General features: G+C 58.4%; 6 protein-coding genes across 6 annotated transcripts; 4 read left to right on the forward strand and 2 right to left on the reverse strand.

Annotated features, from left to right (window-relative positions):
• Positions 1-429: 429 nt before the first annotated feature.
• PG997_001698 (uncharacterized protein) lies at positions 430-2082 on the forward strand (the record flags this gene model as incomplete). Its single annotated transcript, XM_066806013.1, has 1 exon — positions 430-2082. One exon carries the CDS (start codon positions 430-432, stop codon positions 2080-2082), a length of 1653 nt encoding a protein of 550 aa, XP_066675786.1.
• Positions 2083-2368: 286 nt separating this feature from the next.
• On the reverse strand, positions 2369-3299 carry PG997_001699 (uncharacterized protein; the record flags this gene model as incomplete). Its single annotated transcript, XM_066806014.1, has 2 exons — positions 2369-2701; positions 2769-3299. The coding sequence occupies 2 exons, from the start codon at positions 3297-3299 to the stop codon at positions 2369-2371; spliced, it is 864 nt and encodes a 287-aa protein (XP_066675787.1).
• Positions 3300-3887: 588 nt separating this feature from the next.
• PG997_001700 (uncharacterized protein) lies at positions 3888-7515 on the forward strand (the record flags this gene model as incomplete). Its single annotated transcript, XM_066806015.1, is given in 4 exon segments — positions 3888-4324; positions 4385-4618; positions 4699-7043; positions 7055-7515. 4 exon segments carry the CDS (start codon positions 3888-3890, stop codon positions 7513-7515), a joined length of 3477 nt encoding a protein of 1158 aa, XP_066675788.1.
• Positions 7516-8366: 851 nt separating this feature from the next.
• On the forward strand, positions 8367-10397 carry PG997_001701 (uncharacterized protein; the record flags this gene model as incomplete). Its single annotated transcript, XM_066806016.1, has 6 exons — positions 8367-8648; positions 8813-9120; positions 9241-9356; positions 9409-9561; positions 9698-9954; positions 10050-10397. 6 exons carry the CDS (start codon positions 8367-8369, stop codon positions 10395-10397), a joined length of 1464 nt encoding a protein of 487 aa, XP_066675789.1.
• A 4639-nt stretch (positions 10398-15036) lies between these two features.
• PG997_001702 (uncharacterized protein) lies at positions 15037-17727 on the forward strand (the record flags this gene model as incomplete). Its single annotated transcript, XM_066806017.1, has 3 exons — positions 15037-15618; positions 15680-16412; positions 16469-17727. 3 exons carry the CDS (start codon positions 15037-15039, stop codon positions 17725-17727), a joined length of 2574 nt encoding a protein of 857 aa, XP_066675790.1.
• A 1343-nt stretch (positions 17728-19070) lies between these two features.
• PG997_001703 (tRNA (uracil-5-)-methyltransferase) lies at positions 19071-20888 on the reverse strand (the record flags this gene model as incomplete). The annotated part of the gene is given in 4 exon segments (XM_066806018.1): positions 19071-19559; positions 19571-20134; positions 20176-20518; positions 20539-20888. 4 exon segments carry the CDS (start codon positions 20886-20888, stop codon positions 19071-19073), a joined length of 1746 nt encoding a protein of 581 aa, XP_066675791.1.
• Between the last annotated feature and the right edge of the window lie 88 nt (positions 20889-20976).

Consider the following 20976-nt stretch of genomic DNA (forward strand, 5'->3'; position numbering starts at 1 on the left):
CCGCGCCCAGGCAGATTCCGCTACGGTAATGATTCATCAGGCCAGATCCGAAGGGCGCTATTCCCCGTCTTGGGCCCGGCAATTCACTAGGCGGCTCTAGAGCTGTCGCTTAGAGCTTTTCCGAGATACTGCAGAGCCTCTACGATTGCGCTCCCTAGCGACCCCAACAACTATTCTGTTAGCTCGAAGCTGGGTACTCGACCGGTTGTCACCCCTGAACCCGTGGAGCTTCACGGGCTAGTCCAAACAAGGGGGCCCGTTCCTTCGTGGATGATATACGTGGTCGGTACTTGCTGTAGGGAAGATAAGCTAGAGTAGATTGCTAGCATCATTGACGGGTTTTGGTGGTTGAGCATATTATTTGACTTTGTCAAAGCAACTGCGACACTCACAGCAACATCGCTGGGAATAGCTTCACCCTCAGCCACCATGGCGGAATACCCCCTCTCAGACATCATCAGGACCTTCAGTCTCACCATGCTCAGCATCCTACTCCTACCTCTATCCCTACTCACCCTGTCCCTCGGCTATGCGTCTCAATACTTCTTCCCCCAATCCACCTCTCCCTCTCCCGCCCACCGCGAAGATGCCCGCGACCGCCGCACCATCCTGGTGACGGGCGTCGGCATGGCCAAGGGCCTGACCCTGGCGCGCGCCTTCCACCTGTCGGGCCACCGCGTCATCGGCGCCGACTTCGAGGCGCCGGGGATCCCGTGCTCAGGCCGCTCGTCCTCGAGCCTGTCGGCCTTCTACCGCATGCCCAAGCCAGACCACTCCTCCAACTCCCACTCCCACTCCAACTCCAGCAACTCCAGCACCCCTTATAAAGCAAACGGCGCCGCCGACGCCTACGTCGAGTGCCTCGTCGACATCGTCCGGACCGACGGCGTCGATCTCTGGGTCTCGTGCTCGGGCGTCGCCAGCGCGGCCGAGGACGCCGTCGCCAAGGAGGCCATCGAGCGGCGGACGCGGTGCCGCTGCGTCCAGTTCGACCTCGCGACGACGATGCGGCTGCACGAGAAGGACCGGTTCATGGCGGAGACGGCGCGGCTCGGGCTGCCGTGTCCGGAGACGCACACGGTGACGTCCCAGAAAGAGATCTTGCGCATTCTCGACGACGCTGCTTCTTCTTCTTCCTCTTCTTCGGACCCCGACAGCGATAAGAAGGAGAAGAGGGAGAAGAAGAAACAGAGGGAATTCATCCTCAAACCCATCGGCGTCGACGACGCCAACCGCGGCAACATGACCCTCCTCCCCCTGCCCACGCGCCCCGAAACCGAGTCCTACCTGTCCCGCCTCCCCGCCATCTCCGCCGCCCAACCCTGGATCGCGCAGCAGTTCATCCCCGGCGGCGCCGAGTACTGCACCCACGCCCTCGTCGTGCGCGGGCAGGTCCGCTGCTTCGTCGCGTGTCCGAGCGCGGAGCTGCTGATGCACTACCGGCCCCTGCCCGCGGACTCGGCCTTGTCGCGGGCGATGCTGGGGTTTACGCGGGAGTTTGTGGCGCGGTCTTCTTCTTTGGATGGGGGAGAGGGGATGACGGGGCATTTGAGTTTCGATTTCATGGTGGAGGATGAGGAGATCACAGAAAATGGGTTCAAGAGGAGCATGTACGCGATCGAGTGTAATCCCCGCGCCCACACCGCCGTCGTCCTGTTCGCGCAGCCGGGGCCGGAGATGCGGGACATGGTGCGCGCGTACCTGTCGGTTCTCGAGCCCAAGGGCGCCGCCAATGGCAGTCCCGTGTCGCGGGCGAACGATGACGACGGAAACTTGGTCGTGCCGCCGCCGTCGGACGCGCAGCCGCGGTACTGGATCGGGCACGACCTGGTGTCCCTCGTCGTCCATCCGGCGTACCGAGTCGCCACCGGCCGCATCGCCGTCCAAGAGTTCCTCTCGGGTCTTCTTGTCTTCTTCACCCATGTTCTTACTTGGAAGGAAGGGACGTGGGAAACTTGGGACCCGTGGCCGGCGGTCGCACTGTATCATGCATACTGGCCGCTGAGCATTGTTGATGCTTGGTGGAAGGGGCAGCGGTGGAGCAGGGTCAACGTGAGCACTACCAAGATATTTACTTGTTAAACATCAATCGTGTACGGCCATAAACAGATATCAAAGTCGTCAGTAGTGTAAATAGAACTTTTATGGCGTCCGCGCTCGGCGCGTTACTGATTCGAACCACATGTTCCCTCCTCTGATTGAGTTTACCAATCAGAACTCCTCATAGCAAGTAAAAGTAATGTAGATACAGTCGTATCGAATGAACATGTATTATCTTCAGTCTTAACCCATACGATCAACCATTGTATATCTCATAGTGGTTTGATTGGTTTCATCTCGCGTCCCCGAAAGGCCTTCTGTCTTCTACTTAGTTATCAACCGCCTGCACAATCGCCCCCTCCGCCCCCTGGTTCAACCCATTCAGCTTCTCCATGTCTCCCTCGTCGAGCGCGAAGCCGTAGACATCCGCGTTGTTCCGGATGCGCCCCTCGTTGTCGCTCTTGGGGAGCGGGATCCAGCCCCGCTCGAGGCAGTACCGCACCAGCACCTGGTTCGGCGTGACGCCGTGCTTCTCGGCCACCTTGGCCAGGGTCGGGTCCGCGGCCTTCGTGTTGCGGACCAGCGGGCAGTAGGCCTCGATGGCGATGTTGTGCTTTTCGCAGTACGCGACGATCTCGGTCTGTTGGGACCATGGGTGCAGCTGCGGAGGCGTTAGTTATTGTACTTATACTATCATGGGGCAGTTGGTTGAACCACTGGGGACCTACCTCGATCTGATTGACGTGCGGCGGCCAGACTTGGGCAAACGCCTTCAGCTCCTCGATGTGCTGGATACCGAAATTGCTCACGCCGATACTCTTCGCCTTGCCCTCCTGATGCAGCCGCTCCAGCGCCTGCCAGAGCATCTTGCGGTTCTCCGCGCCGCCGCAGTTGGGGCTATGAATCAGGAACAAGTCCACGTACCCATCCTTTCCCTCGCTCCCGGCATCCAGCTTCTTCACGCTCTCGACGCACTTGGCGTAATTCTCCTCGGCCGACGCCTCCGGGCTGAGGATCTTGGTGGTGAGGAAGACGTCCGCGCGGCTGACTTGGGGGGCGGCTTGGCGAATGGCCTCGCCCACCTCGGCTTCGTTGGCGTAGTACTGCGCCGTGTCGATGTGGCGGTAGCCGGCGCGCAGGGCCGTCAGGCAGGACTGGATGCACAGCTCGGGCGGGGACTTGTAGACGCCGAAGCCGAGCTGGGGGATGGGGTGGGAGCTCGACAGGCGGAGCGTGTCGGTGATGGTTCGTTTGGCCATGGTGGTTTTGGTTCGTTGCTGTGGAGGGGTTTGGGGTTTAGTGTCAGTGTGTGATGTGGTGTGGTGTGGTGTAGTTTGGCAGCGTAGGCATGAATATGTCCAATTTCAGTTTCAGGCCCCCAACGCTTTCGTGTCGCGGTTCCCGTCTCTCCGAGTGTTTTGTGTCTCAGTTTCCGTGCATGTACGCGCTTGCTTGCATGTGCATGCTTCAGAAGGTGCGGTGGAGTGAGTGAGGCACCGCATGCGAGTCGATTACGTCATAACCATGCCCAGCATTCGTATTAGGCCGAAGGAAACCTCTACCCTTCTAGACCATCTTCAAGCTCCTATCTTGGTGGTTACATGACGGCTTGAAAGGAAATTCATATGTGGCTTCGGAAGTAGTCCTGGTCTAGGCCATGATGCAGGTGGCAGGTGGGGTGTATACGCCCCAAGGCACACCAGCACTACGAAGAGTGATGGCGACGCCTCCTCGCGCGACAGCCAGATAATCTTTAATGGAACCAGATCACCAGTGAATCAATTGGCTTTTCGAAAGTCCAAGCTTGAACCTCCGCTGACTCTTTTGAGTGAATATCGTGAGCAGACATGGAGTCCCAGGACCTCAACTACTTCACCTGCACCCTCGGGCAAGCAGCGCTCTGGAAGAAGAGCCAATCAGCCCAGCAACCCAATGAGTTCGCCACCGTACTGGAGTTGATAGACGATCAAGGAAGAGATATTCCAGATGAACCAGCAATTGGCTTTGCCGACTTCAGCCATGATCGTGAACATGGAGGAGCAGCTCAGAGTGGGCAGGAGACTTTACCGTCTCCCGCCCCAGGCCCCCTGCAAGTGACCTTCAAGGAACTGAAAGAGCTCTCACAAGCCGCATCGATAACGTTGGCCGATTGCTTGAGGCAGAGGCAATCGCGAAATCTGGAGGCGAAGAAGGGGACTGTCGGATTGATGTGCGCGAGCAGCCTGGATTTCCTCTTCACTTGGCTGGGTCTTATGCGGCTGGGCTACAAAGTCTTCTTACTGGCGTAAGTTTTGCCTCTTCGGACAAGTTCTATATGATTCACTATTCTAATCATGCAATGTAGCCCTCAATTGGAAGAAAAGGCAATCAGCCATCTGTGCTCGACAGCGGGGGCTGATACCATATTCGTGGGTCGAATGTATCACGACAAGGTCGAAGGTCTGAGGGAAACTCTGAGGATACTCGACATTCCCTCATACGACAGATCAGCCAGCTCCTCCGATGCCTCATACCAGCAGGCCGCGGCCTCTCCCAAGACCAAGGACGTCGCATACCTCCGACATACATCGGGCACCTCGTCCGGCCTGCCCAAGCCCATCTACCAATCCCACTGGGGCGCCGTCGGCATCCTCCCCCGCCTCCCCCGACGGGCCGCAGACCCTCCACCTTCTCCACCACGCCGCTCTACCACGGCGGCCTGGCCGACTGCTTCCGGGCCTGGGCCGCGGGCGCCGCGGCCTGGTTCTTCCCCGAGGGCGCCGCGCCCGTCACGGGGGCCAACGTCGTCAAGGTGGTCGAGTGCGCGAGGGTCCAGTGTTCCTCTTCCTCTTCTTCTTCCTCCACGTCGGCGGCCGCCAGGGCCAAAGCAGAAGTGAAGGTGGGCTACTTCACCTCGGTGCCGTACGTGCTGCAGATGCTCTCCGAGTCCGACGAGGGGATCCGGATGCTGCGGTCCATGGACCTCGTCGGCGTGGGCGGCGCCGCGCTGCCGGCCGCGGTGGGCGACAAGTTAGTTGATCAAAATGTCAAGCTCGTGTCGCGCATGGGCAGCGCCGAGTGCGGCTTCCTCTTGTCCTCGGACCGCGACTACACGAACGACAAGGAGTGGCAGTTCCTCCGGCCCGCGGCGGGCGTGGTCTCCGAGAACATCCTCGCGTTTGAACCTCGAAGTGATGGGCTCTCGGAGCTGGTCGCGCGCCCCAGGTGGCCGCTGCTGGCCAAGACGAATCGCGCGGACGGGTCGTACGCGACTGCGGACCTCTTTGTGCCGCATTCGTCCATCCTGGGGGCGTGGCGGTACCACTCCCGGTCCGACGCGCAGATCACGCTGGCGAACGGGAAGAAGTTCGATCCGTCGCCGCTCGAAGGTGCAATCGTGGCGGCCTCGGCGCGGCGCTTGCGCGATGTTTTGGTCTTTGGGGGAGGGCGAGATTACCCGGGCGCGCTATTATTCCCGAGTGACGGTCGGGCATCGGCGTCTGAGGTCATTGATGCGGTGTGGCCGTCGATACAGAAGCTCAACGAGAATTCGCCGAGCCATGCGGGACTTACTAAGGCCATGCTGGTAATAGTGTTGCCGGAGGCAGATGGGGAGAAAGGGCTTCCGAAAAGCAGCAAGGGCACTATTATGCGCCGCCAGGCCGAGGAACAATACGGCGATCTGATTAAAAAGGCTTACAAGGCAGGATCGGGCAGTGGCAATTTGCAATACGTGTCGGATGATGCAGACGTCCCTTCAGCTGTGGCGGAGAAGTTCGCCCAACTGCTGGGTCGGGATCTCAATCCGTCCCAGGATCTGTACGGGCAGGGCGTGGATTCCATCGCGTGCATCCAGATCCGAAAGGCGATCGAACGCGATCTGCTGCCGGAGAGTTCGGGATCTCTGCCCATCAACGTCATCTACGACTGCGGCACCATCCACGAGCTCGTGGATCATATCCTACGAGCCCGGCGGGAGCAGTCGTCGCAAGAAGACGCATCGTCCGGCAGAATGGAACAGGGCCGCAATCAAGAACAGCAGCGAGATGCCGACTTGGCATTGATGAGAGACTTGGTGCAACAGAACAGCGACTTTGCTGACCTGCGTTTTCGCCCGAGACCAGGGACGACAAGTAGCAGTACCACCGTCATCCTCACAGGCGCGACCGGCGCCCTCGGCGCCCACATCGCGCACCACCTCCTGCAAGACCCCAGCATCCGCCAGGTCTACTGCCTCCTCCGCGCGCCAACGCCCTCCGCCGCCCACGGGCGCGTCGCCAGGGCGCTGTCGAAGCGGGGCCTGGCCGGTCTCGAAGAAGCCTGGGACGAGACGCACTGGCTCGAGGGGCGGATCGTTTGTCTGCCCAGCGAGTTGGACCGGCCGGACTTCGGGCTCGCGCCGCGGTTCCTCGAAAGCATCAGGGTGGCTCGACCGGCGGTCGTTATTCATTCGGCTTGGACAGTCAATTTCAGCTTGCGCATCGGGTCGTTCAGGCAGCATTTCGCGGCGACGCGGAATTTGATCGGGCTCGCTGCTGAGGCTGGGGCGCGGTTTTACTTTGTCAGCTCGACGGCTGCAGTCATCCACAACGCGTCGTCATCTTCGGGCACGATCGCGGAGAAGGTATCGGTAAACCCGGCCGACGCGGCACCGCTCGGCTACTCGAAGTCCAAGTGGGTGGCCGAGAACATATGCGCCGCTGCACATGAACGGTATATCTCCGAGGCCAAGGCAGGAGAAAGCGGGAACCATCCGGTCGATGACCAAGAACGAAGGACTGGTCAGCCCCCAGTATCCATCATCCGTGTCGGCCAGCTCTTCGCGAACCACTTGGGCATCTGGAACGAGAGCGAGGCGTACCCGCTCATGCTGTCGACCGCGAGCTTCACGGGCTGTCTGCCGGACCTCGGGGACGCGCCGCTCAATTGGCTCCCGGTCGAGTTGGCGGCACAGGCGGTCATTGAGATTGCGCTTGGACGCCGGGGGACGACTCTGTCGCGCCTTCTCGATCGAATGGCGGGGAGTCACGCGAAGGTGGTGGCGACGATGATGGGATCCCGGTCTATCATGTGCTTAATCCTCATCGCCAGCCTACATGGCGCGAGATGCTCGACATTATCTCGTCCAGTGGTGACAGCGATGGCCGGCAGCCACAGCAGTCAGCTTTTAATTTCGAGACCGTGCCTCCATCGGTCTGGGTCAAAAGGCTGGAAGCCAGTCCGAACAGCGGAACGTCGGGACACTCCTCGCAGGGTCTTCTCGACCTCTGGAAAGGCAAGTACTCCGAAGACCGGCAGAGCAGCAGCGGGGGTGGCGGCGACGGCTCGGGCCGTGCGAAAGCAGCCACGGCGGCGACGAAGAAGTCTGGGCCCGTCTTCGACCTCGAGCGCACGCAGGCGGCGTCGAGGACCATGCGGGACATCCAGCCACTCGATAGGACGAGGATACTTCGGATGTGGAAGTGGCTGCAGGAAATCAGTGGTCTGTGTCGCTGATACGGATAAGGGGTCCGTTGGGGGGATGTATAAGATAAAAGACAATGTGAGACTCCAGGACCAACCGACAGAGGCGCTCCTCAGGGCCTGATGGCGCAATCCAGGGACGCGCGGTCGCGGACTGCACTAGCCCAGTAGATTGGAGAGACGCAATGGGTGAAGTGCAGATAGACTCGAGCCCGACCAGCGCCACTGGTATCTTCACATTCTGAAACCTTTCTTTTGCATATAAGAAGCTGCAGCTAGATGTGTCTCGCCATGCGTCTAGAAAAGCGTATATAAAGTTGTGATAAGAAGACGCCTGATTGATTACTATTCGACCTCCCCAGGCTAAGGGCCCGTACCTACAACCAGGTAGATGGAACTGCATATCATGCGAATTGCCAACAGCGAAATTTTCGACTTCAAGCACGTATCAAGCCTTTGGCGCTGAAATCTTCTCTAGCATGTAAGAGAGTCTTGATGGGTTTATATGCTCAAATTGAATAAATTACTTCTAACCACTATTAAAATTTTCGGTTCCCAAGGCCCAACCTGATCATTAAACAAAAGAGACAGAGAATAGAACACATATCGCATCATGCTCCCATAAAAGGCCATCCAGGTACTTGACGTGGATCTGATGGGATTGGCTTGTCCTCAACACCCGATCGAGCAGGATCCAGCCCGAATAGAAAAACCCATGCTCAATTTTCAGATCCATCTAGACAGATAAACAAAAGACGACATTAGATATCACACAGTTATATAATTCACTTATTTAGATACATCTTTCTAATTCTCCGGCGGCCCATAGCAGTATTCATTCCATCTTTCACCTCTCAACTCATTACCACTGCACCGCCGCCAAGATGAGACTCCCCGTGCCCGCCGCCTTCGCCGGCGCTGCCCTAGCAGCCCCCTTCATCCCCCGATCGACCCAGTTCACCGCCGAGGCCGCGAAGGATGGCTGGATCGTGGTCATGAAGGACGACGCACCCCACCATGAGTTCCTGCGCACGCGCGACGTGGCGATGGCGGCGGGTGCGGCACCGCGCTATACCTTTGATTTCGGCGAGGGTTTGCTGCGGGGGCATGTCATGAGAGGGCCAGGGTCGGAGATTGCGGTGCAGTCGATGGCAGATTCGGAGCATGTGAGTAAAGGCTACATATACCTACGCAGAGAAGGAGTTGTCTCCTTCGTCATACCCCGTGTATTTTCGCAGCAGCCAGTCTGGAGCTGGCTGAACACACACACACACACACACACACACACACACACACATGCATCCTTACTTACCTGTCCCGCCTCTTTTAGATCGCCTTCATCCAGCCCGACACCCCCTTCACCCTCGACGATTTCGAAGTCCACAACGAGACCGCCGCCCCGTACAACAGCAACGGCACCATCACCGGACCGCCTCCCTCCTTCGGCTCCGACGGTACGCCGTGGGGCCTCCACCGCATCTCCCACGGGCCGCTCACGCCCAACACGACGACCCTCGAGTACCGAGCCAACTCCACGGGCCGCAGCACTGCCGTCTACGTCGTGGACACGGGCATCACCCTCGACCATCCGCAGTTCGGCGGGCGGGCCCGGTGGGGAGGCTCGTTCTTGCAAGGAATGTAAGTGGTAGAGAAGAAATCACATGCAGACACAGATACACTGGCATATGCACGCTTTCACACTATCACGTCTTGCCAAGCGAAGGGGCGCTGTTTAAACTGACATGCATTGCGCAGCAGCGACCAGTCATGGATGCCAGCCGGCGGCGACGACAACGGTCACGGCACACGTAAGTTCTTCTCACCTTTCCCCCTCCTTTTCACCTCTAACCGACAGATCGCGCCTGTATGCGTGTGTATGTGTGTTGATCTCACGCTAATCGGATGCGTTTGCTGCGCTATCAAAAGACTGCGCAGGTACCATCGGCGGCGCGACGTTGGGCGTGGCCCGGGAGGCGAACCTGGTGGCCCTGAAGGTGATCAACCGCAAAGGCAGCGGACACCCGAGCAATGTCCTCCGGGCCCTGGAATGGGCCATCAACGACGCTACCGCAAATAACCGTACGTGGGAAACCGAAACCAAGAAATCACAGGACTTCACTTCCTTCACCACTTACCACCATCAAACCCTCGTCGGAAGACACAAATAAGACTCAGATTGGAAAAGGCTAACGTGTTGGTCGGGGGGGATCTGCAGGCCTCGAGAAGTCGGTCATCAGCATGTCGCTCGGCGGCCTGATCGCGGCCGAGTTCCTCAAAGAAGGGCGGTCCGACGTCAACATGGTGGCGTCGCGCATCGCCTCCAAGAAGGGCATCTTTGTCGTCGCGGCCGCGGGCAACGATCGGAGGCATGTAGACCTATACACGCCCCAGGCCGAGCCGGAGGTTTGCACCATCGGCGCCATCGACAAGAATGACGCGGTGGCCCGGTTCAGCAATTACGGTGCCGGGATGGTAAGTCGCAAGTGGAAGCTGTGGTTTGAGCCGCAGGTGTTCAACTAATTTTTCCCCTCTCCCTGTTCGTTTTGTGCCTCCCCTTGTAAGTCCAGTCTAACCTAGTCGTTGCCGCCACACAGGATCTTTACGCGCCAGGCGTCGCTGTCCTCTCCGCCTGGCCGGGGAACAAGACGAGACTATTGGACGGGACCTCGATGGCGTGCCCGCACGTGTCGGGCCTGGGCGCGTACATGATGGACCTGGACGGGCCGGACAGGTCGACGCCGGGACGACAGATGTGCGAGCGGCTCAAGGGCATGGCGACGTACAGGAAGGGGCGCGAGGGGAAGGAACCGCCGAGTAAGGACTTCGTGGATGACAACAACAAATATACCAAGGTGGCCAGCAACGGGATGGCAGTCGTAGAGGGCGGAGAGCAGAAGCAGTCAGGCAATAGCTAGCTGTGCCGGCGACAACTGTCAACGGCGAGTGCTAGCATTTTTCCGGCGGCTATCGCTAGAGTCGTCGTCAGACTCCTTCCCGGGCCTGGACTTTGCTGGATCCCTTCAGAGTACGTACGTGCGCATGCATGCGGCATGGAAATTGCGTGCTCAGTTGTTCCGGTTCCCCGACTGACGGAACAACTGTGGTCTCCTGCCGGCTGCGACTGGTGGGAAAACCGAGGATTTGAACGGGTCCTTCCATTTAGTACGAAGACAAGCTTTGCCGGCAGTTTAGCATTAGGAAACGTTTGCGAAGAAGTACGAGCCGGTGGTCCACCGACAACACACCTCTGTACCTGTAGCCCTGTTCCTGTCACCGACCCGGCCAGCTGTAAATTGGGTGGATGCAAAGACCCTGGCTCGACGGTGAATGAAGGTGTTGGCGCTCGATTCTGCCGAGGTATCAATCCCGAGGCATCGCAGGCCCGATATTTTCACGATTGCTCTAGGAGGATCGTAGGCCCACGTAGATGGCGGGTGTCGCCAATTGCACAGCATTCGTACTAATCTTGTCTTGGCGGCGACGTATGAGTTTCTCCGGTAGGTCTCTGGACGTTGCCCATGTTCCCAATGGCAGCTTCCGTCATCGAGGCCGAAGAAAACCCTCCCTCCAAATGCCTCAGCATTGTCTACATGTACCTACCTCGACTTTGCTTTGTTCCCCGGCGCTTCCGATCGAGAGATGCCTTGCAGCAGCGAAAGCGCAATGGATCGAAGCGGATTATGCCGAGAGAAAGAGAGTCATTTTCCTGGTAGAGGCCCGCTCCTCCTTGAGATCTGAGGACCTTCTGGTTGTGCTTTGCTTTCGTAGATTTTTCGTCCAGTGTCAAGATCCTGGAGGATTCGCTATATATCTGCGACGTAGCCCCTGGGGACCCTCTGAAATCCAGCACTTCGGGTTGGCGCTAGGCCGGTTCTAGGCTTCTTCGGCCCAAGTTCCCGCCTGGGACCCCTGTAGCGCCCCTGTAGGACCCCCTGCTCGAATCAATTGAGCCGCCTGCACCCTGCTAACGCGGTGAAGAAGCCCACTGGAAATGCAAGCATCCCATGGTAGAACCCATGGAAACCCTTTCGCTTGCCTTTACCCAGACCACCCCTCGACAATCTCCCGCTCCCTGGCACAGCGGTGACGATGCCTTCATTTGGTCCGTTTCATGCCGCCGCATATTGACGGGACTTGCGATTGGCCGGCCAAGGCTCTAGTCGCTCTGTCTGCACGTTGCCATCAATCCTTTCAATTGTCGGAACCCAGTCGTGTTTTGCCCCGGCTGAAGTGGAGAGTGCATTCATGACCAGCTCTCAAGCATCAGTGATGGCAAAAGAGAGGAGGAAATGGTGTGATGATTGAACCCAAACGATTCATACCATCGGTGCCGGCAAGTCACTTCGGGCATCCTCTGTAGGGGGTGTGTCTGCTTCGGTCTTCCAAGATGTTGCAGTAGTTGGAACAAGCAATTGCTCGAGCGTTTCGTCAATTGTTTTTCTGGACTGGTGTTCGTCTGAACTCTCATGATTATCGGCCCAGTCCGAGTTGACATCGGCCCCTCCTCGACGGCGAGTCCACCACGATGAAACACAACAGTCCTGACAGGATTCCCGAACACTATCAACCGCCGCCCCCTGCTCATTTCAATTTCCATCTGCCCACACGACTGCGCCCGCCACCACATGGTCTCGTCACATTGATTGACGCCCCCGGAACCCTTGGCGTTTTCTGACATCTCGAGGCGGCGAGGTCCATCGACGGTGGACAGCGAATCCACTATTCCGCCCTCCTGTCTGCTGTCTCGGCTAGGGTTGCCAGCGGGGGTTGACCAGGTCCCGTCCGCAAGAAGGTCCCGGGATAGCCTCCCCTTGCCCTCGTAAGCGTGCCAGTAGGAGGACCGGAAGAATGGCGAAGAGGGTGTCGTGCCTGGACCCAAGTTGTGGGATGAGTTGCCAAGATGTCTGTACTTAAAGGCAGGAATGCCCTCACGATGCATTAGCTTTTTCCCTTCTCTCTCATCATCACAAGCATCATTGGTCCTTTGCATTCATTCGCTTTCACTCACTTGAGCTTCATTCTTTCGCTCCTGTATCGACTGCAGTCAACTTCACATTCTTTTACCCGCAAGCCGGCCACTCAACTTCGACAGCAAACTACCTATTACTTTGTCTACCAACTAGCCAACCAGCCCAATTTGCTCACTTACCAGCCCCTTGCAACACTATCCAACTTTTCGACTACTACCGAATCAAAAACAAACAAAATGCCTTCCTTCAACCCCCTCGCCTTGGCCATTGCTGCCGGTGCCGGTCTCGTCGCCGCCCACGGCCACGTCCAGGAGATCAAGATCAACGGCAAGTCCTACCAGGGCTACCCGGCCTCGTCGGCTCCCTATGAGAACCCCAAGGTCGACCGCATCGCCTGGGCCGACACCGCCACCGACAACGGCTTCGTCGGTCCCGAGGCCTTCGGCACCAGCGACATCGCCTGCCACCGCGGCGGCGCCCCCGGTGCCCTGAGCGCCAAGGTTGCTGCTGGTGACAAGGTCGAGCTCTTCTGGGACACCTGGCCCGAGTCCCACAAGGGCCCCGTCATCGACTACATGGCCGCCTGCGACGGCGACTGCTCCAAGGCCACCGCCGCCGGCCTCAACTTCTTCAAGATCGCCGAGGCCGGCCTCGTCGACGGCTCGTCCAACCCGGCCAAGTTCGCGTCGGACGACCTCGTCGCCAACAACAACAGCTGGGTCGCCACCATCCCCGCCACCCTCAAGGCCGGCAACTACGTCCTGCGCCACGAGATCATCGCCCTCCACGCCGGCGGCCAGGAGAACGGCGCGCAGAACTACCCCCAGTGCATCAACCTCGAGGTCACCGGCTCCGGCTCCGACCTGCCCGAGGGCACCCCCGCCACCAAGCTCTACACCCCCACCGACGCCGGCATCAAGTTCGACATCTACAAGAAGATCGACTCGTACCCCATCCCCGGCCCCAAGCTCGCCTTCGCTGCCGGCGCCGCCGCCCCCAAGGCCGGCTCTAGCAAGGCTTCGGCTCCCGCTTCCAGCGCTGCCGCCCCTGCCGCCACCAAGAGCGCTGCTCCCGCCTCCAGCGCTGCTCCCGTCTCCAGCGCTGCCCCGGCTGCCTCTTCGGGCGCCGCCAAGCCTTCTGCCCCGGCCAAGAAGCCTTGCAAGAAGCGCCGATCTGCCCGCGCTGCCCGCGCCGCCCGCCAGTAAATGTAGCATCCTGTCTTGTCTTTCTTGACAGTCGCGCACCGAACGCAACCCCCAATGAGCAGCAATGCTTCTTGGACACTTTCGATATGTTCCAGCAGCATATTGTAGTACCTTCTTCTTTTCGATTCGTGTACACTCCTATTTTGTAACTTCTTAAAGCTTGGATGAGAATACTAGTTTTCATCGGGTCTGTAACTGTATATCGGGCCATTTTTGGTAGATACTTTTGAATGCAAATAAACCAATTGATGTTCAACGTCTCGTCTTCTCACCGCCTGTATGTGACTTGTTGATCTGGCTTTCCTGGCTAGAATTATATAATTACCAGCATATATCTGGGGGATTCTATGTTTATGGTGTGACTTGCACAACTCTACTATGAGCATGGTCGGCTTGTGATGAGATGGAACATGTTGCAAAGATGGCAACCGTGGAACCCAAATGAGCTTCCACCTGAGTAGCCGAAAGGCAAGTTCTCATATTATTCCTGGTACTCCGGACGAATGATTTCCATGATTCCCTGGTTTGAAAGGGGATGGAAATAGGTCGTGGATTTTACAATCTACTGATCAGAGATCGTCGGTGATCAACATCCTTTCCGCGGGGTTGCTTGCGGGTGGGATAACGTAAGTAAGCAGCGATTGGTGATGCGATGAGATGCGGGGAAACGGTCCGGGGATAGTGAGTGAGTGCCATTCGAGCAATGATAAGCCCCAAGGATCTTCACAAATGTTTTGGGGGCTCGACAGCCGGCAGCCGGCGGCACAAATCATGCATGTTGCTGCTGCTGCTGCGGCTCACTGTACTTGTTGTCGGTTAGCTGCATGCGCCTTTTCTCTCAATTCTCGCTGTGTTGGTGCAAGCGAAATATCTTGGAAGGAAGAAGTCCTGCCATTAATGTTAGCTCCAGACACACACACACACAGACACACCATCATCCGACGCGGGAATAAGAAAACGGCGCCCACAGCCAACGTAAAAAGAAACTAGAGAGAGGCTTTTGCGCTCATACTTGGCGAAACCATAGGTAGAGCAACACAGCACAGATCGGATCGTGTCTTTTCGGATGCAGCCCTATGGAAGATGCCGAGCCGTCGTGTTCCGCCAGAGCGGCGGAAGCGCACCGAGATTAGCTGCGACAAGTAAGTAGCTTCATCAAGTTGCGTATTTGGCTTTTTATCTTTCTTCTTCAGCCCCTTTCTACAATGGCTATCTCTGTACCGCTCCCTGCAGTGATATATACAAATCTTATTCACCATCGCATTGCTTCTTTCGAATAAGTACTTACTAACCCTACCCCAGATGCAAGTCCCGCAAACAAAAGTGCCACCGGCAGCTGCCGCCGTCGGATCCGCTGAGCAGCAGCAGCCAGGACGCCAATGGGGGGGAACTACGACAGCCGCGCCCCGTGCCGGTACTGCCAGACGCACGGGTTCGCGTGCGTGACGACGCAGGCCCGCAAGAAGCGCGTCTTCGCCAGCGTCGAGGAGAGCCTGAGGGCGCGCGTCGGCCTATTGGAGTGTCTAGTCAGGGGCCTCGTGCCCGACGCGGCGGCCACCGCCGCCGACTTGTCGAGCGTGGAGGGGTTGCGTGCGCTGGGGGCGGCGCTGGGGATTACCATCCCGGACCAATTGTATTCTGATAACCACCAAGTTATCAGCGGCAGAGGCACGCCCGCGGAGGTGTCTTCGTCAACAGACCGCCAGTCGGGGGAGATTGACGAGAGCAGCGGTAGGCGACCGGGTGCTGTTCCGACGCAGCCCACGCACGAAGAAAAGGAAGCGGAGAAGATGCCCATCCTGCGCGACCAGCAGGGCCAGATGCAGTACATCGGCCCCGCCAGCAGTTACATCTTCCAGATCCGCATGCGCGCCCTCCTCGCGGGGCGGGACTCGCGCTGCCAGCAACAGCAGGGGCAGTTCTTCCTCTTCGCCAATAACGCGGCGGCCGACAGGGCCTGGGTGGGCAGGGTGGCGGATCTGGGGCGGGAGATGAACGGTGCTGGGTTGACTCCTACGGGAGGGGACGGGGGAGTCTCCGGGTTCGGAAGATGGTAGCAAGATTGATGGCATCAGTAGCGATGGGGGCGATGATGAGGAGCGCGATACGTCGGTGCAGGCCGAAGAGAGTTTCTTATCTGGGACTATCCCGGGCCGCCTCGTCGACGCCTTTTTCGAGCGCATCCACCCCGACTTCCCCGTGCTGTCTGAGGAATGCTTCCGCCGGAAGTATGAGCGCTTCCGTCACCAGCAGAACCCATCACAGCTGGACAGCGCCGACATCGACGCACCCTGGATCTGCAGTTTCCTCTGCATCCTCATCCTCGCGCGGCGGACGGTCCCTCCCGATGACGCCCTGTCCACGGCCCGGGGCCAGGAAGCCGAAGACCGCTGGTGGCGCAAGGTGCAGGCCCTCCTCCCCAGCGTCATCTTCACGTCGTGCGTCACGGCCGTGCAGGCCCTGCTCCTCGCCGCGCTGCACCTGAACAACACCAACAACAAGGACGTGTGCTGGACCCTGACGGGGGCCGCGGTGCGCATCGCCGTCGCCATCGGCCTGCACCGCGACGACGCCAAGTTCCAATGGCGGCAGCATGGTCTCTCCCATACGTCGGAAGCAACACCAGAAGCAACGCCCCGGAACCCGGTGCTGCTGCTGCGGATACGCCTCTGGTGGACGTTGTACCAGTTCGAGCTGATGCAAGCTGCGTCGCTCGACCGCCCGAGCGCGATTTGCGACACCTCGTGCAGCACCAGTAGCGCCTCCATCCAGCCTCTTAATGGGAACACCCCGGAGCCGATCCGACGATAGAGTACTGCTCGATGCGCCTGCTGAGGATGCTGTCGCAGGCCTGTCGGGTGGTGCGGATCATGCATAACAGCAGCAGCTCCATTGATGGGGAGATTGCTGAAAATACACATAACGGGCCACTATCGCCGGCGGCCAGTCTTATCCGGGATATGCGGAGGTGGAAGGACAATCTCCCGCGTGAGCTTTCCCAGCAGGCTGCCACCACCGTGGCAAGCAACGTCCACAAACAAAAAGCAGGCGACTTGATGACGCCGCGGTCGAGAAGGACGCTCCTTCTGATGCACGTCCAATACCACCACATCCTCTGCGTCATCACGCGCAACCCCATGCTCACCCTGGCAAGCCGCCTCTTCGACAACAACAACACCGCCACCAATACCAAGAACGATGACCTGAAGCAGCCCCGCCCCAACAACCTCGGCGTCCCCGAAGGCGGCGGCAGCTGCAACGCCTTCCTGGCCGACGTCTGCCTCGACGCGGCGCAGGCGTCCGCCCGCCTGCTCCTCCGGCTCGACGCCGACGGGCTCTTCGACCAGGTCACCTGGTGGGACTTCTACTTCCTGTACCAGGCGGCGCAGGTGCTGGTCCTGGGGGTCATGTACGACGCGAAGCGCGGTGGAGATCGTCAAAATCAAAATCAGGAGGCCACTGGTGGTGGTGATAACAACAGCAGCGGTAGCGGTCGGTTCAACGCGTCGCGGGCGCTGCTGCGCAGCTGCGACGAGCTCGCGGGGCGGGTGGTGCGAAATCCGCTGGTGCCGGGCACGATTCATCGGTTCGCGGTCGTGGTGGGGGAGCTGGTCGGGCTGGTGGAGGAGTTCATCCGGAGTCCGACGGCGGTAGGAAACCGTATCGTGGCCAGCGACCCGACCGCCACCACCGCCAACACGCCATCAGCCTCTTCTTCCTGCTTTCCGATTGCCGAGGAAGTTGGCCAACACCAACAACAACAACAACAACAACGACAGCCTTCATATAACCACCACCACAAAGATATGCATGATTCCAACAACACCAACAGCAGCAATCCGGCAGCTTCCCAAATGGATATCGACCCCGCGACGATCTTCCAAGAAGACACTGGACTTCACCACCCGGACGTCGGTGACGACATGACCCTGGCGGAGACGCCGTCGGACATGCAGTTCCCAGCCGACATGGCGGCGCACTTCGGGTTCCCGGACGGCTCCTGGACGTACCGGGAGGGACAGTGGAACGATTTCAGCAGCATGATACTCGGGGGCGGGTACGGGCCCTGAAGCGGATGCTGGACTGGACTGGGGCAGCAGCACCGACATCTGTTTCTCCCAGCCCATGCAGACAGAATAAACAGCAAAAGCTCATGACAGAATACGGATGCTCGCCACACGACGGGAAGTAGATGTGTTCTGCGGACATAATTGATGCGCAAGATATTATAAAAAGGGCCATCCTTGGTTTTGCCAGCTAGCCGAATGAACATATATCCCCCCTTTCCTCAGTTCGGAGGGACTCAACCCGCTAGAAACGCAATACAACACATACTGTATACAGCACGCAAAGGAACCGAACAAACAACTAAAATTCAAAAGAAGTCTGGAAACCAGTTCTCGAATATCTTTTATTTCCACCGTCTTACGTACAACAAGTCCGATCAAGCCTCAACTCAAAGTTTCTCTGGTTTCCAACTCCCTAGATAAATTCATTGTTTCCTTTCTACCTGCCATTAACTCGAGTCGCTAGAAAAGCTGTCCCCATCCGTATCCGGCACCAACGTGTAATGGGACCAGGCGTGGTAGTTCCGAACCCCATGAAGATACTCATCGTTGCTACTGTCACTATCCTCGAGCCCGCTCTCTCCACCCACGAACAATTCGTTACGCCGAGAAGAAGCCCCTACCCGGGAATGAAGAAGCACAGCACGGCGAGGGTGGTTGGGAGTGGCGGCACCATCGCTTCGGTGTTTGAGTGTGATTTTTGGTGCGAGTTGAATAAAGGCTGGTGTGTGTCTGTGTGTGCTGGGAGTATCTTGAGATATTCCGTATGAGCCCCATTTTCTTGGCGTTAACTATGCTGGAATTTTCCTGTGTCTTGCTGGGTGGACAGCCAAGCCCTGAGGCGACATCTGGCCGAGATTCCCTATTTAAGCGAATAATGGAAAATTCAAAACAAGGTCATTGTACGTGAAATCGGTTCTTTGTTTTCCTCGACAGTGACTCAGTGGGATAACATTATACATCACTTTTGACCAGTTGCGTGTTTTTTAGTCAACGAATATGTCCCAAGGCTGACTGTCATGGCCCGATCTTTGGATACACGAATATTTGCAAGGGGGGAGGAATACGGTGTATAGTCACAGGCTGAAGTACCCAGCAAGCAACCTCGAGGGGAAAGAATATTAAAAAGGAGTACAATAATATCACCTTTTAAACAAACATTGATACTGAAGACTCATATGTAGCGAGGAACTTCTATTACTGTTGAGTCGCATCTTAACCATGTCTCATCTAGCCACTCACAAGCAAATCCCATCATGCCTGCGTAGTAGCCTCCTCCGTAGCCTCGCCTTCCGCATCCTTCATCTCCTCCGTAGTAGTCTGACCCTCCTCCACATCCACCCGGTTCAGCACCGCCACCCCTCCACATGCCCCGTCTGCGGGAAGAAATCAAACCCAATCAGACTCTCGATATCATACCGCACCTTCTTCCCACCCTTCTTGCCACCAACAACCTCCTGACCCGCCTCGCCCGTCTCGCCCCGGACCAAATGCCCCACATCCCGCGCCTGCGTATGCACATTGCAGCTCACATAGACGACCCGCTTCGGCCCGAACCGGAGCAGCTGGTTGATGAAGTTGGCGTCGCAGCCCTTGCGCGGCGGGTCGAGCATGACGACCGTCTCGTCGGGCGGGTAGCTCCCCAGGCTCTGGAATAGCTCGTTGGCGTCGGCCGCGATGAACTTGGCCTGCGAGTCCGGAAGGCGGTTCGCGGTCGCGTTCTTGCGCGCGTACTCGATGGACTGCTCGGCGATGTCGATGCCGACGCTCTGCTTGAACTGGGAGGACAGCGTGATGGTGAAGAGGCCGGAGCCCGAGTAGGCGTCGACTAGGTACTTGATGGGACTGGAGGAAGAGTCGGAGTTGGACTTGGGGAGGATGTGCTGGCGGATGTAGTCGGTGAAGGGGGCAGGATGGAGTTGTTGTTCTGGAAGAAGGAGCCGGCGGGGTTGTGGAAGACGAAGTCGTCAATGTACTCGGTCGACATGCCCTTGTTGTCCGTCACGCAAGTCTTGTAGTCCGTATGGCGATCCGACTCGACTACGACCGCATCCGACGGTATGGAGGAGGACTCAGACTCAGGGGCAGCAGCAGCGGCGGCATCCTTCGGTATGCGCTTGGTGCTCTCGCGAAGGAGAATGGTGGAGCCACGAGTGTACTTGCCGAACTCGGTCTCCATCCGCTCGCGCTCCTTCTTCATACCCACCCGCACGGCATCGGTGCCGATGGGACAGTCCTCGATATCAATGGTTTTCCGCGAGCCCTTGGGCATGTACCCAATAGGCGGCCGGCTGGTGAAGGGGTTCTTGCCCCGGGACCAGCCCGAGGGCCCGTCAAAGTGCGGGGTGAGCTTGGTGCGGTAGCCGTACTGGAGCGGGCTGCCGATGGTGTCCTGGATGGTGGGGATGAGCTCGGGGGCAGTTCGGAGAAGTTGCGGTAGGCCTTCTCGACGATGCGGCGCTTGAGGCGCAGCTGCTCGGCATAGTCGAGCATCTGGAACTGGCAGCCGGAGCAGGTGGCGAAGTACTTGCAGCTGATGCGGGAGTCGTCGCGCAGGGGCGAGGGCTTGACGATGGAAATGAAGTCGGCGATGGTGTAGCCCTCCTGCATGTGGCGGTAGGCCTTGACCTTGACGACGTCGCCGGGCACGCTGAAGGGCACGACGTAGACCTGCTTGGAGCCCTTGAGCTGGGCCAGGCCGTCGCCGGTGGAGGAGAGCTCGACGACTTCGACGTCGATGTGGCTGCCCTGCTCGGGCAGAGGAGGTTCTTCCGCGGCGGCTGAAGCATCCTCGCTCTCGTTTTCCTTTGCGACTCCAGCAGGGCCTTGATGTCCAGGGCGAGGATTTCTTCGTGAGACCCGGACTTCATGTCGCGTTCCCGCTTGCGCATCTTCTTGTTGTGCTTCTGTTGACCGCCGCCATTCTGCTTAAAGGGCCGCTTACCCTGTTGACGGGGTGCGGCGCCAGCAGCGGCAGTCCCTTGGTTTGCCTGTCGTGGCGGCGCAGAAGCAGTGGCGGGTGCCGCAGGGGCAGCAGCAGCAGGAGAACCCGACATGTTCCAAACTCTTCTTACTTTGAACGAATATGACCGAGATGCCAAAGGAGTGAGAAGCGACCGGCCCCCCAGAAACAGACGCGATATGCCTTGGTGAGAGATTCGCATTGATTGGTGGTCTTGTTTACCAACAAGTTGTTGTCTTGTCTTGAATCTCCAAGTCTTGTCAAGTCGATGTCAATCTCATTCACTTTTC

Source organism: Apiospora hydei (assembly GCF_038363865.1).
Source record: "Apiospora hydei strain CBS 114990 chromosome Unknown utg000002l_segment0_segment0, whole genome shotgun sequence".
Classification (NCBI taxonomy): Eukaryota; Fungi; Ascomycota; class Sordariomycetes; order Amphisphaeriales; family Apiosporaceae; genus Apiospora; species Apiospora hydei.